This window comes from Fukomys damarensis, unplaced genomic scaffold, assembly GCF_012274545.1.
Source record: "Fukomys damarensis isolate Sample0158 unplaced genomic scaffold, DMR_v1.0_HiC HiC_scaffold_19, whole genome shotgun sequence".
In the NCBI taxonomy this organism is placed as follows: domain Eukaryota; kingdom Metazoa; phylum Chordata; class Mammalia; order Rodentia; family Bathyergidae; genus Fukomys; species Fukomys damarensis.
The window spans coordinates 57,156,593-57,174,217 of NW_022900931.1; the positions used below are offsets into that span (position 1 = coordinate 57,156,593).

Consider the following 17,625-nt stretch of genomic DNA (forward strand, 5'->3'; position numbering starts at 1 on the left):
CGAAAAAAAAAAAAAAAAAAAAAAAAAAAGTATTTGAAAAGGAAGTTACCTACAATAACCAAAAGAAATACAGTTGGAGGACTTACTGTAGCTGACCCCAAGACTCATTATAAATTTATAACAATCACAGACCAGGTAATATTGGCACTAAGACTTAAAATGAATCAACAAAGAAGACTACAGAATCCTTAAACAAACTGACATGAATATGATCAAGTAATCTTCTGTATGATCATCAAATTAACAAACGGTGATGGAACAAACTGATATCCAGTTTTGTCCAGGATGAAAATTCATCCTTAATTGTATCTCACATTATAAATAAAACGTAGCAACAGATGGACCATAGAACTAATGATAAAAACAAAATATACACAAAATGCTTACAAGAAAATACAGGAAACTAAAATCACAGTCTAGTACAGATAAATATTTGTGAGGTCAAAGAACTAATTATAAAAGAAAAAAATTACCCAGATTTCATCAAAGCTAAAAACTTATGCTTATGAAAGAGCACAAAAATGAATACAAAAGTTACATATTAGGGGAAATATTTGCAATGTGTACAATGAACAAAAGAGTCCTATGTAAAATATATAAAGAATTCCCATTATTCAATGAAAAATATATACTAATTACCAAAGAAATTTAAAAAAAACACTTGAACAAACACTTCCAATGTCAAAAACACTTGAAAAGTATTAATATCATCAGTAATAAGAGAAATCTAAATTAAACTGCAAAGATATACTATCAGAATGACCAAAATGAAAATATTGATAATGTTAAATGAAGAAGAGAAAGTGGGGCAATCGAAATTCTCATACATTGCTAGTGAAAGTCTAAAGTGACACAGTAACTTAAAAACTGGCAGTTTTTTTAAAAAAATTAAACATATACCTGTTTTCTAAATCAGCAATATCACTGCTAGGTGTTTACTAAGGAGAAATAAACACATATGTACACAAAAAGATTTTTATAAGAATGTTTACAGCAGGTTTATTCACAATAGTCCCAAACAGGAAACATCTCAGTTTCTATTACAGGAGATACATAAATAAAATAGTATATTTGTACAATTGAATATTATATTACAATTAAAATAACAAACTAGGTACACATGCAAAAATATATAAATCTCTTAGACATTAATCTGAATAAAAAAAGGAAGTCAAAATAAACAAAACATATGTGCTGGTAAAAATCACAACTATGATTATCCTAGAGGAAGAGATCTGACATGGATGAGGCCTATAGAATTTAATGGGTCAATGGAAATATCCTTAAGATACATGGTTTTCTAGTTCTGTCAGAACTCAAAGGACTTTACCTTTAAGATCTCCATGTACATTATACCTAAAAAGCCTGGAATGGATTCTTGGTAAGGTAGCCAATATTTCTAGAGACAAGGCAAAAGAAAAGATTTAAATGGGAAGTAATACTCAAAACTAAAATTTAAGATTTCAGGAGTATGAAAGGCAGCCATGTACAGGTACTTCACAGATCTCAGCCTTTAAAAAAGATCGGTATTAGGATGACTACTATAAAAAAACCCAGTGGGCAGGGTGGTAGGGTGGTTCATGCTTGTAATCCCAGCAGTTTAGGAGGCTGGCTGAAGAAGAGAAGTGAAAGTTCAAGCTCAATGGGTAACTTAGAAATTTAGCAAGACTCTTGTCTTAAAATTTAAAAATTTAAAAGGGCTAGGGATGTAGGTCAGTGCAAAGGCCCTAGGTTCAAGCTCAACCACAAAACAAAAACCTAGGAAATTCTGGGCACTGTGGCACATGCCTATAATCCCAGCTATTTGGGAAGCTGAAGTAGGAGGACTGCAAGTTCAAGGCCAGCCTGGGAAGCTTAGTGAGACCTTGTCTCAGAGTAAAATCTCAAAAAGAATTAGGGATGTAACACAGTGCTTGCCTAGCATGAGTGAGGCCCTGAGTTCAGTCTCCAGTAGTGAAAAACAGTAACAAAACAAAACACAATCCTAAAAAATAACAAGTGTTAGTGAAAATAGGCAGCAATTGGAACCCTCGTGCACTAAGGTGGTAATATAAAATGGTGCAACAATATGGAAAACAGTATGATAACTCCATAAAAATTAAACAGAATTCCTATATGATTCAGCAATTGTACTACTGGGTACATACCTAAAAGAAAACAGAGACTCAGTGATATCTGTGAACTCATGTAGCAGCATTGTTCATGACAGCCAAGATGGAAGGAACCCACATAATCAATGATGATGAATAAGCAAAATGTATATATGTACAATGGAGTACAAACTAGCCTTAAAACGGAAGGAAACTGACATATGCTACAACATGAAGGAACTCTGAGGATATTACGTTACGTGAAGAAAGCCAGTCAAAAAAAGTACAATCACTAAATGATTCCACTTATAAGAAGTACTTAAAGTAGTAAAATTTACAGAGACAGAAAGTAGAATGGTCATTTTCAGGGGCTAGGAAATATGGGTAATGGAAATTTACTGCTTAAATAGTACAGTGTTTTGGTTTTGCAAGATGAAGAGTCCTAGAGAAGGACTAGTAGTGATGGTTGGAAAATGCTGTCAATGTACTTAATGACACTGAAATATATGCCTAAAATTTTTTTAAATGGCAAATTTTAGCTGAGGGTATTGGCCCACACCTGTAATCCCAGCACTCAGGAGGCTGAGACAGGAGGATCACTTCAAGTTTGAGGCCAGACTGGGCTACACAGTGAGTTCAAAGCCAGCCTGAATTATAAAATAAGACCCTGTCCCAGGCTGGGTATTTAACTCAGTAGTGCCACTGCTTGCTTTGCAAACGCAAGGTCCAGAGTTTGATCCCCGGTACCAGAAAAAAGATCCTGTCTCAAATAAAACTAAAAAAAGTGGCGAATTTTATGTTACATACATTTTACCACAATTTAAAATTATAGATTCCTAAAAACACCTTTGAAAAGATCTTTTCTTTTCTTTTTCTTTTTACCACCTAGGCTCTTCATATCGTAGTATATGCCCAGACACTTTTTTATTTTTAAAATTATGATACAGGATCTTGCTAAGTTGTCCAGGCTGGGCTCAAACTTGTGATCTTTCTGCCTCAGCCTTCCATGGTATATGGTGCACCACTGCACCAGACTGAAGGGATCTATTTTTTTTTTTATTATTATTATTATAAACCAGCTCAGATTTAATGTCCACTGCATATTTATTTGTACAGACTTACTCGGGTAGCTCTGACGTGGAAAAATTCTCTCTGTCCATAGATGTTCTCCTTGTTCCAACTTGTAGATCATATGAGGCTTAGTTATGTGAAACCCTGATAATGAAAAATGAAACTTGGTCTAAGCTGTTTATACTTCAAACTAAAAAGAAGAGAAAGATTCAGCTTCAAGGTGGCAGATAAGATACACATTAATTTACTACCAAAGTTAATACTTTGTATTATGCAAATGAAGCATATGTTGTTAATAAAGTGATCACTGAACTTCAAAGCTTCTTCTTTTTCAGAGATTCTTAAAAGGAGACACACATGAAAGATTTAGTGTTCCCTCACCCATAGAGATGAAGTGGCAATAGTTTTCCAACATCACATCCATGTAGAGGGCCTTCTGAGCTGTGTCCAGTCGCTGCCACTCTTCCTCAGTGAAGTCCACAGTCACATCCTTCAACGACACTGATCCCTGTAAGGGCATACTCTAGTTCATCCTGAAGTGACCGGAAATGGGTGAGAGCTAGACACTGGAGACCTAGTTCTGACAATGTTAAGTGGTCAGACTAGTTTCCTTTTCTTTTTCTTTTTTTCCCTCATTGAGTTTATTGGTACATTTTAGGTAATACAGTACAGTTACATTCATTATTGGGATCTTGTACCTTTACATGACAGGTCAGACTAGTTTTCTTATATTGTGTTTTATAAAAGTTTCTCTCTACACAAATGCATTCATCAGTATTTACTTACTCTCATGCTAAAAATATATATATACTGATATCACAGTATCTGTCTGGATGTGACTGGTTATCTGGTGACAAAGATTAATAAAATACTGATCCTGCTCATGAGAAGTTACAGGCTAAGAAAGAGGCATAAATGAAAATAGATGGACTCAATAGGTATTACAGATGTAATGATGTATGTACCAGGAGAAAGTGTCACAAAGAAATATTTCATTTCGTATTCTGAGGTTTCATTGAGGACATAAAAGTTTTGTACTCACAATAAATTTGTTATGAAGGAATACAGGACATCAGCTTTAAAAATTCATGGGGAGAAGAAAACCAGTTAGCAATTTCAGGAAATAGCAAAAGGCACAGTACTGTAGGAAAGCTTTTGAGCTCTAAAAAGGAAAAGGTATAGGAAGGTAGGCAGTGGCATATGATAGAATAATACTGCATTGTTTTCCTTCAAAGCACTATTTTAAAAACGAACTTAGCACATTTCCAACATATTTACAAATCATCAGTAGGTGTTAATGGCAACTTACATTGTTAATGATTACTGTATTATTATTATTATAAACTGTACTGGGAATTGAGAATTGAATCCACGGCCTTTTCATTGAGCTACATTCCTAACCCTTTTTATTTTCTATTTTGAGACAGGGTCTCACTAAATCACTAAGTTGCCCAAGGTAGGCTGGAACTTGCTATCCTCCTGCTTCAGCCTCCCAGAGTGCTAGGATTACAGACGAGTGCCACTATGCCTGGCTTCCATGATTACTACTCTTGAATGGAAACTTAGTATTTTTTCCCCTGCCAATATATTGTCTTGTACAGTTCACTGTGATACATGGCCCTCTTTGGGTCTACTTCTTAAAGACTATAAAGAACATGAAGAAACGTAAGTCAAACACATGTTATGTGATAACATTTGTACTTTAAAGGCAATACTCTTACAGACTGGAGAAAGCGCAAGGTGTGTTAGGTAAAAAAGACACTTAAGAGAGCTGGGCATTTAGCTCAGTGACACCATGCCTGCCTCACAAACAGAGTCCTGAGTTCGATCCCCAGTACCAAAAAAAGACAGTTAAGAATATTATGAGTATTAGTGATTTTGAATTTAATGGGTTAACAGAGAATAACTGGTTCTTACATGAGGTGTGACAAAAATTAGTCAGAAGTTGATATATAGTGAAAAAAGAGAGACAGAACTTAGTTTATTTGCATAGGCAAGTGTATGGGTGCTGGGACTAGGAAATGGAAATGGGAAATAGAAGAAAGAATAAGCTGGACCAAAAGAGGTAACACAGTAAACCCTGGAATATAATTGAAGTGTCTATAGAACATATAGGTTGTGCTAACTACTGGATGTTGAATATATGGTTCTGACACCTGTCAAGAACTGGATAGAGTCACTACAGAGATGTAGTCTTCACAGTGAATCTTGTTGTACAGTGAATCTGGTTGTATAGATAAAAAGGAGTGGAGAAGAGAACCAATTAGTGGATGGGGAAGCCATTATGTTAAAGATTGGGAGATGAGGAATTTTCTGAAAGAAACAGGACAACAGGAGAAAGTACCACCTTCAGCAAAGAGTAGACTAGCATATGCTTCTCCTCCTAAACACACGAAATCAGAAGAAATCTAGGCATGGCGGCAAAGAACTACTATATAATCTAAGCACTTTGGGTGGCAGGGGCAGAAGAATGGTGCTGGGGCAGCTTAGTGATACCCTGTCTCAAAATAAAAAGGGCTGGGCACGTAGCTCAGTGTGAAGGCCTTAGTACCCAGCGCCTCAGCACCACCAAAACAAATAAACAAACACACAAACAAGAGAGAGAAGAAACTTAAAAGATAAGAATAATAAACTTTGCCAGGCATGGCGGCGCATGCCTGTAATCCCAGCACTTGGGAGGCTGAGGCAGGAGGATCGCTGTGAGTGCAAGAGCAGCCTGGTCTACATAGTGAGTTCTAGGTCAGTCTCAACTACATAGTGAGACCCTGTCTCCAAAAAAAAGAATAATAGTAAACTTATAAGAGTGTTGGAATACTAGAAAGGTTTTCACTGGCAGCCCATGATTTGTAGGAACTGTGGCAGTAATGGATCAAATAGAAGGATCAAAGAGGAAGAACACAAAACCTCAGTTTTCTGTAAAAGACCACAATCAAATCTCTATCCCCCAAATATCACAAAATAGGACATCTTCCCACAAAGTAATAATGTGATTTACACATACCATCTCCCACTATATTTTGCAAAATTTAAATTAGTGGAGATGAACAAGGTTTTTCTATGTGTATTCTTTGACTATTCACAACTCAGATTTTATTTATTTATTTATTTACATTTTTTAGACAAGGTCTTACTGTGTAGTTCAGGCTGCCTTTCAACTATCAAGCACAGGCTGGCCTTGCACTTGCAGTGATCCTCCTGCCTCAGCCTACCCAGTGCTGGGATTACAGGCATGTGCCACCACACCTAGCAAAATTTTAAATCAGTGCGAAGAAAAGGTAGATTCATTCAAATAATGTGTTTCCATTTAAATCAAGAAAATATTTTGTTCCAGTTGTCCACTGGTGAGAAGACTGAGAAAGGAGATGATAAATACACCCAATCAATATGTGAACAATGATTATGAGTAGAAGGCTTAAGTTTATCTGGTTGAGATGGAGAAACTGAGAACAGGGCTGTAGACAGGTTAAGGCAGGTTAAACAATTAAGGTGCCAAAGTTAGGAAGGAACAGCCCTTACATACTGTACCTCCTGTCACTTGTCTGCTTTACTCCAATCTGAGCCCTGACCAGAGACTGTTTTATGAAAGTAAATCCCAGTAACGAGGAAATTTAAGCAACATCACCAGGCAAATGTTTGTATTCCCTGGAAAAGAGAGAGAGAGAGAGAGAGAGAGAGAGAGAAAGAGAGAGAGAGAGGGGGAGAGAGCAAACATCTCACCTTAGACATGGCTTCAAGTTTTGTAAGAGATGGACCTTCTCTTTTGATCTCTTCTTTTGGAAAAGGGAAGAGTCCTAAAAAAGACAAAGATAGATATGAACCATGTGAGAACATTATTTGGCTTAGGTGTCTCAGAATAACTTAGTTAAATCTGCACAATTTTCATTGTTTCAGGACTTGCTTTTCCTGTGTACACTTCAGAAATCCAGGACAGAAGTTAGTGGGACAATCGACAAATCTTGCTCTCATCACCACCTGATGCCTAGTCTATTGCTCAGATAGAATGGATTCTGGGACAAATGTTGTAGCTTGTTTTTCCACAGGTCACAGCTTTATTGTATATTTCCAAATTTTTCTTCATGGTCTATTAACTTATATTGTCACCAGCAGTACATGAGAATATGCTGACAAAATCAGTTGAGAACTTTGCATCTTTGCCTCTCAGGTCAATATGGCAGCTCTAAAGTATTCATATCTTATTCTTTTAAAATGTTTAAAGAAGATAGCACATGATGGCGTAGCAGCACACACCTGTAATCCCAGCTACTCAAGAGACTGAGGCAGGAGAACTGCAAATTTGAAGTCTCCTGGGCAACTTGAAAAAAAGAAAATATAAAAAGGGCTGCTGGGGTTGTAGCTTGGCACTAAGTTCAGTCCCCAGTATTGAGAAAATATTAAAGATGTTCTGTATTTATTTTCAGTAACAGCATCTCTTTATACTGCTTTTCTCATGAGTTTTTATTTACTAACAAGTTCATGTTATCTTTTGTTTTTCTTTGTTTTCTTTGTGATGCTGGGGAAAGGAAACAGAAAAGGAACTGATCAATTTTGTAGGTTTCCAGAAACAAGGGATAATATTTTGCTAAATGAAGTCTGATATACTGCTACATTCACTGCTACAGTGAATATTTAGTTATCAAAATAAGTACTTTATTAAAATGAGACTGAACTTGCAATTAAAAATGTACCAAATACTTGTACATCTTACAATGCCTGAAGAAAATCAACCAATAACAAATGCTGGTGAGGTTGTGGGGAGATAGGAAGCCTTCTTCATTATTGGGGGGAGTGCAGAGTGGTGCAACCACTATGGAAATCAGTATGGAGATACCCCAAACAACTAGGATTGGAAGTCCCATTTGACTCAGCTATTCCTCTGCTGGGTATCTTCCCAGAAGAATTAAAAGAATCTACCACAGTAATATATGCACACCTATGTTTATAGTGGCACAGTTTATAATAGCTAAAACTTGGAAACAGCCCAATTGCCCATCAACTAGAGACTGAATGAAGCAAATGTGGGTTTTTTATTTTTTACAAAATGGAGTACTACTCAGCCATAAAGAATGAGAAACTAGAGATATTTATAGCTAAGTGGATGCACATTGAGGCCTTACTCTTCAGTGAAATACGGAATAGTTTCTCTGGTGTGGAAAACTAACAGTGTAAATAAGGATCAAAATGTATAAATGATATTGTGAAATAGGAAGAAAAGGTCTAAAGTAGTAGGGGAAGTGAGAGGGGTAGGGGAAAGGAAAGAAAGGAAAAGAAAAAAATGAGGAAAGGAAAAACATAGAAAGTCTTTGTATACAGGGAAGGGTGGGTGGGTGAAGGGAGGGGAGGGGAATAGGGAAAAATAAGAACCAAGATACATCATGTAAAAAGGTACAAGATCCTAATGATGTATATAACCGTATTGTATACCTAAAATGTACCAATAAACTTAATTAAAAAAATAAAAATACAAATAGTAAAGTTAAAAAAAAGCGTGAAGAAGCTATTGCCCTTGTCACTGATTTTATCTGGGAGTGGGAAAATTCACTTACATAGAACAGAAAGTGATAATTATGGGTAAAAATTTACTGGTTATTTTCTGCATGTTCCCCATGGGATACTATTCAACATATTCATTTTACTTAATATGAAGTTTCTCACCATCTGGGAATAATGAAAATCTCACCTATTCCTTTCCAATATTTATATCTCTATTATTTACTTACTGTGGCACTGGGGATTGAATTCAGGGCCTTCCCACAGAGCTATATCCCCAGCCTTATTCATTTACTTGTTGGTTGGTTGGTTTCTTAAGACAGGGTCTAGCTGTACAGTTCAGGCTGGCCTTTAATTTGAGATGATCCTCCTGCTTCAGCATCCTCAGTGCTGGGATTACACGTATGTCCCACCATGTCCGGCTAACCTTAGCCTTTATTTTTATTTTTTATTTTGAGACAGAATCTCAATCCCTAAATTGCTTAGGCTGGGCTTGAAGCTGTGATATTCAACTTCAGTAGATACTGCGTCTGCCTCAGGCTCCAAAAGCACTGTGGTTACAGATGTGTGCCACCACACTAGACTATGGCTTTATTTGCTAAACTGCTATCCAGTTAAATTTTTGGAGGCAGGCTTAATGGGTATTCAGATTGTCAAATAATACACAATTAGATGTGGTTATACAGAGTTCCTCAATCACTTAAGTATTTAGGTTCCCATGGCCACAAACCATCAGAAATAGCATTATGATATAAATGCATGCACAGTCCTAATCAAAGATCCTTCAGAAAGTCACCAATCCATAGTTCCCAGTTGTCATTCAAAACTACTATATATAGCACATTATACAATTCCAGGCAGTCACAGTCACATTCACAAATCACTTTCATTTCTCCATATACGCTTCAAAAACGATGCACATCTAATCTAAAAACAGATGCAAGCTGGGCACACCTGTAATTCCAGCACTCTCGGAGACTCGGGGAAATCGCCAAGTTTGAGCTGTGCATGGGCAATTTAGTGACTTAGCCAGACCCTGATTCGGAATTAAAAAAAAAAAAAAAATTAAAGGGCTGGGTATACAGTACCGTGAAAAGGTCCTGAGTTCAATTTCAAACAAACAAACAAAAACAGATGCAGCGGAAACCACGCAGCAACAGGACCGTCACACAATCGGATGCCACATCCTAAAGAGAAGCACTCACCCAAAACACAGTGGGCTGGCACAGGAATGTCTGTCTATCTATATATATGCAGTGGCCGCTGTATGCAGGGGACCCGCCCCCTTCTCTCCTCCTACCCCTGCGACAGTGATTCTCGCGATCAAACAGGCAAAATCTCCTTTCGCAGGGTTCGCTCCAAGTCACAGGTGAGCATCCTCAGGGTTACGCCCCGGACCACGCCCGAGGCCCAGCTTGTAACACATCGGAACGTCTGGAAACCGCAGTCCTAGGTCCCTTCCCGGAATTAGCAGGCCCAGCTCTGATTTCCCGGCTTCCTCCCGGGCCTCCCCACCCGGTTCTGTTCGTGCGGGCTGCACTCTCCGGCCGGAGCTCCTAGTTGACTCTTCAGGCTTCTCAGAGCCCCTAACCGCCAGCCTCAAACCCCGACTGGGCTGTCATCTGCGCCTGCGCTCTCGCGCGGTGGGCTCCGGCTCCCAGGAGTCTCCGCGGCAGCCCGTTAGGAGACGCGCGATCCTCGCTCCTGTCTTTCCTCAGTCCTAGGACAGTCCTCGCGGCTCCTGCTTCGAGTACGTTTCTCCAGGACCCCCAGGCCTGCAGTTTGGGCTCATTTTTTCCGGGGTTTAGGTCAGCGTTTTCTGAATGGTCAGTGGTGTCCCGCCTCCGGGTACGAGAAGAGTTCCCGAGCGTGGATGAGGTGCTGAGGAGGGCGTTGCGATTGCGTGACCGAGTCACTGTTAGGTGTAATTGTTGACATGTGCGTGGGCCTGACTGCTTTGGCAGGGGACGGGAACCTTTGCAGGACTGTGTTTAGCGGTAACTGTGAGATATGACGAAATGACACCGTGATGGTAATTCGTCCAGTGTAGGTTGTTTTGGGTTTGTTTTGTTTTTTCCCCAGTACTAGAGATCGAACCACCCAGGGGAGTTCTACACCTGAGCTACATCCCTAGCTTTTTCGACTTTTATATTGGGCGCGGGGGGGGGGGGCGCTTGCTAATTCGCTCAGTTGTGACTCCTTGTGCTCTTACTACCTCAACCTTCCTCAGTGCGATTTTAGGTGTGTGCCGCCACGCCTGGTTTAGTGTAGTTTTTTGTTTGTTGTGTTTTTGAGGGTAGAATTTCATTTTGGCAATGCTAGATCTGAAGATTATGTGGACAGGATTCCCACATGAGTGTGGAAGACTGAAGCTTCTGTTCTACGCACGGCCTCTCTCGCACGGCCTCTCGGTGCACTTTTAGCTGTTGACCAACCTAATGCTTAGAACACAGTAGACATACAGTATAGCAGATCCCCTGGCCAATTGTAAATTCCATGGTTTCTCAGAATTTGTTGCACTGAGATTTCTTTGATTGCCCCTGTCATTTTTCCTTATAGCCACACTGTACAGCATTTCCAAATGGCTTTGTAAGAGGATGTTAGATCGTTGAGACCTAAAATGAAAAGTCCTAACTAAATAAGCATAACCTTATGTTTGGTAGTGAAAATTGGAGCTGCAGTTGCCCCAAGGCAGAGTCCTGGGGAGACTGGATATTGAGGCTGTAAGAGTAGGATTCCTTGCTCCAGTCATCCCTTTTAGAAGCTCTGTGGGGGCAATTTGCATGTTGCAGATCCACAGTATTTTCACAGCTCTGCCTATAAGAAACTGTGTGGACACAGAAACTGATGTCAGTGCCAGGGTTTAGTAAACCTGACTTTTATTTATGATACAGGAAGGGTCAATGGTATTCCGGTCTCATATTTCCATCTGGGTATATTTAATCTGGGTGATGGAGGATGATTGTGGTGAAGATAGTGTATTTAGCTTGCCTCCAAGAAAGACTATTTCATGACCCTCCCCCCTTTTTAGACAGGGTCTCACTATGTAGTTCAGGCTGATCTTGACCTCATGATGTAGCCCAGGCTGGCCTCAAACTTTCAGCAGTTTTCCAAGTGCTAAGATTACAGGTGTGTGTATGCCACCACATCTGGTTGCACGATTCCTCTTTATCTCCACACTTTGCAGTATTCCCAGAGAAGCGTTCTGAGAGGAAAAAAGCATTGATTGCATTTGTGAATCTTAAAGCCAAGCTAGAGGTCATTTTGACTTTTTCTTTATAAAATGTCCTCTCATTTTTTAGGATGTAGAATAACTTCATTTGAAATGTCCAGACAAATAGTGGCTATTTACTTGGTCTCTAGGTCTTCTTTTCCCAGTTAATGATACTATATGAAGATGTATCTTTTCCAGTATAGCATCCAACATCCTTTCTAGAGTTAATTTTTATATAACCATGTTGCAGTACATTCATTTTCCCCATACTCTTTTTGTTTAAACATTCTCATAGAAATGGATCTTTACGTGATGACTTGTTGAGGAGACCAGTGTTGAAGTAGAGTTACATATCTGATACTTGAGAACTTCTAAGGCATGAGTAGAAAAATAGCAAAGTAGATGATTGGTTGGTTTTAGTAAGTTTGGGATTTTGTCAATAAAAATTGTAGAAATTTGCTCTCATTAAATAAACTCCTATCCTTGATTTTGCTTCTTGGCCTACAATACCTAAATTAGTTCCTATGCTATATAAGAATTATTGGTCAGCTATTACATAATAACCTCATATCCAGCAACTTTGCTAAATTTAGTTAAAAATTCTAGCATTTTTCAGTAGATTCTTTTAGGATTTTGTAAGTATGTTACTTGTAAAAAACAGGAGATTTTCTTCTAATTTGTCAGTGTCTATATTCATTTGTTTGTTATTACCTTATTGTAACTATTGGAAATCCCAATACAGTGTTGAATGAAAGTAGTGTTAATAGATGGACATTGTTGCTATGGGGTGGGTATTAGGGATTGAACCCAGGACTTTCACATTGAGCTACATCCCCAGCTCTTTAAAAAAAATTATCTTGAGGGCTGGGGATGTAGCTCAGTGGCACTGCATCTGCCTTGCAAGCCCAAGGTCCTAAGTTCGATCCTGGTACCAAAAAAATAAAAATAAAAATTAGCTTGAAACAGAGTCTCACCAAGTTGCACAGGTTGGGCCAGAACTGTGATCCTCCTGTCCTGTCTCCCAGAGTGCTGGGATTATAGGTATGTACCCTCCTGTCTAGCTTCCATTGCCTTTTGTTTTTATCATAGGAGGACAATATTCAGTATTTCCTCATTATATTTAGTTGGAGGTTTTCATAGAAAGTCTATCAAATTGGCAAATTATATTCTGAACCTGCTGAGAGTTTTTGGTCATAGAGGGATATTGTGTTTTGTCAGATACATTTTCTGAACATAGGAACGTGATCATGATTTTGTTGTTCAATATGAATAAAATTAATTTTTGAATAAGTATATCTTACGTTAATAGGTCATTTATATTGCTCTTTTATGTATTTCCAGATCAGATTTGCTAACATTTTAAAAGAGCTTTTTGCATGAGGCTTTTGGTGTGATTTTTTTTTTTTCTTGAAAGATTCTCAACATCCTTTGGTATTAGGGTAATACTGACCTCCTAAAACACTGTGAACTGTCTTCTCTATTTTCTTGGAAAGTTTGTAGAAAATTGGTATTATTTCTTCCTGAAATGTAAAATTCTCTACCTACCTTAAAGGTAGAATTTTCTGGTAAAACTATGTAGGCCTGCAGTGTTTTCTTTTTTCTTTTGTAACAAATTCAGTTTCTTTGACAGGTTTCAGGCTGCTGCTTCTTGCTGCAGTTTTTTGCAAGAGACATTCTGCCAGGACCAGGTGTAAGATTTTTATATTGCCTTTTAGGAGCAGAATTTAAACTTTTGGTGATGATTAAGTTATCATTTTATTTCTTTGATAAGTTGTGTTATTGGTGTAATGTCTAAGAACACTTTGCCTAATCCATGCATCTTTGGTGGAGTGATATGGCCATGAGAGTGACCAAAATTTGTTCTGGGGATAAAAGAAAACCATTCTTTATAATGCACATATATGTACAGTTACAGATACGCAGTATGTCTGTGGTATTAACTTTTCTGGGAACATGAACATCAGTTACTCTTCACTATACAAAGACTTTAGCCGGGGATATAGCTCAGTGGTTCTACCGCCTGCCTCGCAAGTGCAAGGACCTGAGTTCGATCCCTGGTACAAAAAAAGAGAAAAGAAAGAAAGACTTTAAAGATGTATGGAGGTTATGTTGTGTTTCCGCAGTAATACAATGGGATGGTCATTGATAAAGAATGATGGCTTCCTATTATGTTTCTAAATACAATGAAAGCTAAATTCTTTTTAGAAATCCAGTTGAACAACGTGCAGTAGATATTTAAGTGAGAAAGAAAAATAAAGCTATAATCATCTACAAAGAAGTATTAATAATTATTTCCACAAAATTTCAAGTTGCCAGTCTATAGATAAGATTAAATTTGCATTTTCATTTAAAAAAACAGCTTTCCCTTTGCGATAATGTTACAGGAAATAACGAGGTGAAATATGAAATATTATATCTCCCAACCTGTTAAATGTATGATATGCCGAGTTCTTATTCTCTATAAATTGAAGAATGAGTCCTAGGAACAACAGAGGTTAAAAGTAGAAAGATACTTATTTATTTATTGGTACATTCACATTGGTACCGGGGATCAACTGAATGAAAAGCAAACGAAAGAATCTGTCTTGCTTTAAACCACATGTTACAGAGTTTTCCAAAAACATAAAATCAGTGATATTTTTTTCACCAATTTTCTGAATAAAATAAAGATTTTCTTTTCTTTTTTTCTTTTTGGTATAGGAGATCAAACTCAGGACCTTGTGCTGGCAAGGCAGGCAATGGAACCACTGAGCGAAATCCCCAGCCCAGGATTCCTTTCTGTAAGAAAACCCCTTGGCTGTACTTTGGAGGCAATTTACACATTTCAGAACCACCAGCATTTCCTGATTTCCTGAGCTGTGCTCCCCTAAAAACTGCTGTGAACTCTAGGCACTGATGATACTGTTTTCTGATACAAGGAAGAGTCAGCAGGTTTTTAGTTTCTCTCTTACATCTGGATATATTGTGCATGATGGGGCTTGCTGGTGGTGGATAATGTTATTTAGCCAGTTCAAGATCATGAATCCTTTTTTTGTCCTTGTAGTTTTTAAAGATAAGGCTTCTGAAGCAGAAGGGAGCATTTCTATTTAATGGCCAACTCAAAGTTAGTTTGTAGTGATACAGAACACTTTAATAGCAATGTAAAATAATTTCTGCCAAGTTTGCTTTGTTTAGTTCAGAATCAATTGGCACCAGAGGCATCTAGTCTCACTCAAAAGTTTTGTAAATGAAAAGAACCATTGTTAACTTTGCTGACCAGACACCCCCCCACCCCCCTGCTACAATAGGTATATTAATTTTAAAGGTAATCTCCCCTAACAAAGAAAGGCAACTGCCTTGTGACCATGTTTTGAATATCAGCAATTTGAACTGTAAAAGTGAAATGTAACCACCTGAATGAGAGCAAGGCTGTAAAACCCTATAAAAGAAGGAATTGTGGCCCAGTAGGAGATCGATCTGGACACAGTTTTATGTGGATCGATCTTTGTGGACAAATAAATCCTTTTTTTCATTTTACTTCCAATCTGCCACCTGTGTGTCACCGATTCCTTCTGTAGCAGTAATTTTGTTCTGTCAAATACTTTATTTTTTTCAGTGTTGGAGATCAAATCCCAGACCTTGTGCAAACTATATCATGTACATTTCTGTTTTTACAGAACAGACTCTGCTTTCCTTCTTCTAAATTGTCTAATTGTAATCTATCCATTTACCTAATGACTTCCTGTCCCAATTCATGCATCTGCTTTTCCTCCAGCCCATTTCCAAATATCTTTCTTGTTTTTATTTAACTCATTTTATCCTTTTAATTTAATACTCATTTTATCCTTTTATCAGTTGATGAACATTTCAGTTTTTCCCACCTTTTGACTCTAATGTATAATACTGTGAAAAACATTTGTGCAGTAGTGGTTGTATGGGCATATGTGTGTTTCTGTTTGGTTTATAATTAGCCTTAAGAGCTAAAAACACTGCTTGAAAAGAAATGACTGTTGGATTCCTTTGTTAAAATGTAAGTACATCTAATTTATATTTTGCAAGTTACTAAACCAAAGAAATATATTGGCAAAATGTGCACCAATCACTGAACATTCTAAATTCCATTTCTGAATTACCATCTAATAATTGCATTGTCAAGAAACAGGCTCACATTTAATTCATGCCATTTTACAGACTGCTAAAAAACAAACATGTGCTGTTACTAACAATGGATATCAAGGTTTTTTGTGTTTTGTTTTGTTTTTTAAGCCACTGTCTTGGGGCCAGAGATTTAGCTCAGTGGTTCCACCGCCTGCTTTGCAAGCGCAGGGACCAGGACCAGAGTTCGATACCGGGTACCAAAAAAAAAAAAAAAAGAAAAAAAGAAAAGGAAGTCACTGTCTTATTTCCAGAGATGACAGAGTATAATTTTTCAGAAAGAAATTAACAACTCAGCTCACTTCACCAGGCTAAAACCACAGCAGTGAGTCTCCTGAAACCCAGGTCTTCTTGCCACATCTGAGCCACTGCAATCTAGCCAGGTCCATATTGTATCCTCTACCCCTGATTAACATGTACGTTACATATTTACCTATGTTAATCATTGGTGGTTTTAACAGCTTGACCCTGTCAGAAAAGAGCATCTCCAGGGTTTGGAGGAATATCCAGTGCTCATCAGATAAGAGACCAATATGGGCCAATGAAATGGTATTTTTGTAACATGGAGGCTCCATCCTCGCCAATCAGCTGGCTATAAGAAGGATGGAGAAGAGCAACTCTCAAGTTTCTGTTTTGGTTGACTGTATAAATGCTGGCCCATTTGCCAAGATGGTGACTACTAGGTCAGGAGGAGGAAGAGATAAAGTTGGATGTGTTGTGTTTACAGTCCCCAAGAATGACCACCAAGGGACATTAAGGAAACACAGGCTCCGTGTCTGGAGCTAGAGCTCAAGGGTAGTATGGCTGTGAGGCAGTTAAGAGCTGGCCACACTGGGACAATAATTTTAAAGCACCAGGGCTAAGAGTGCAGCTCAGTGGTAAATAGCACTCTTAGCATGCACAAGGCCCTGGATTTCATCCCCAGCAACCCCCCCAAATAAATATATAAAAAATAATAAAGCATTAGAGCTTTGGGACTTTTAGGGGGAGGCTGTACACAGGGTGCTGCTGAAGCATCAACTCTTTTCAGGCCTTTATACTTCAATTATCTTCTACAATTCAACTTTTGCCAAGAAAACTTTGGGGAGGGTGGGTAAGAGGCACCAACCTTGTCTCCCCATTGCTATGGGCATAAACAGAAACAGAGGGGCCTATAAAAGGAGGGGATAACAGAAAAGAAAGATACATTTATCAAACATTTAATATACAATGGGCTCTGTATAAACACTAAACATGAATTATCTCCTGCAGTCACCAGAACAATGCTGGCATACAAGTCCTGTGACTACCATTTCACAGATGGGACACTGAGGCTGGGAGCAAATGTGTAGAGGAGCTTAGAGCTGTCATGTCACAGCCCATAGATGGACAGGCTCTGGGTTAGAGGGAGAGTACTAAAGAACAACTATAATACGTAGGGGCTGCTGCTTAGTGATGGATGGCTCAGACTAAGACTGTGAACTCAGTAAATGTTCACAACTTTCATATTTATGGAACCTGAGACTGCAGGAGTAAAGCCCACCAGACCAGTTTTGAGTTTGGCTGGCTTGAAGACCATTACTACATTTAGGGTCTCTCTCTCAGAAGGTTTCTGGGCCATTGGCAAAGTGCTGAATAAATACCATTTAC

The 17,625-nt window shown here is 38.3% G+C and overlaps 1 protein-coding gene across 5 annotated transcripts in view; it reads right to left on the reverse strand.

Annotated features, from left to right (window-relative positions):
* Positions 1-10,089, reverse strand: part of LOC104867509 (zinc finger protein 382) — a 17,600-nt gene extending 7,511 nt beyond the window's left edge. For 2 of the 5 annotated variants that reach the window (XM_010631900.2, XM_010631897.2), the window contains exons 1-4: positions 9,854-10,089; positions 6,879-6,952; positions 3,543-3,694; positions 3,213-3,305 (exon numbers count right to left, since the gene is read on the reverse strand). In XM_010631900.2, coding sequence (XP_010630202.1) covers positions 3,213-3,305; positions 3,543-3,681 — 232 coding nt within the window. In that variant the 5' untranslated portion in view covers positions 3,682-3,694; positions 6,879-6,952; positions 9,854-10,089. Of the gene's footprint in view, positions 1-3,212; positions 3,306-3,542; positions 3,695-6,878; positions 6,953-9,602; positions 9,685-9,853 lie in introns of all 5 variants that reach the window. The other 3 variants (XM_033765760.1, XM_033765761.1, XM_010631899.2) reach the window with 3 other exon arrangements.
* Positions 10,090-17,625: the final 7,536 nt, after the last annotated feature.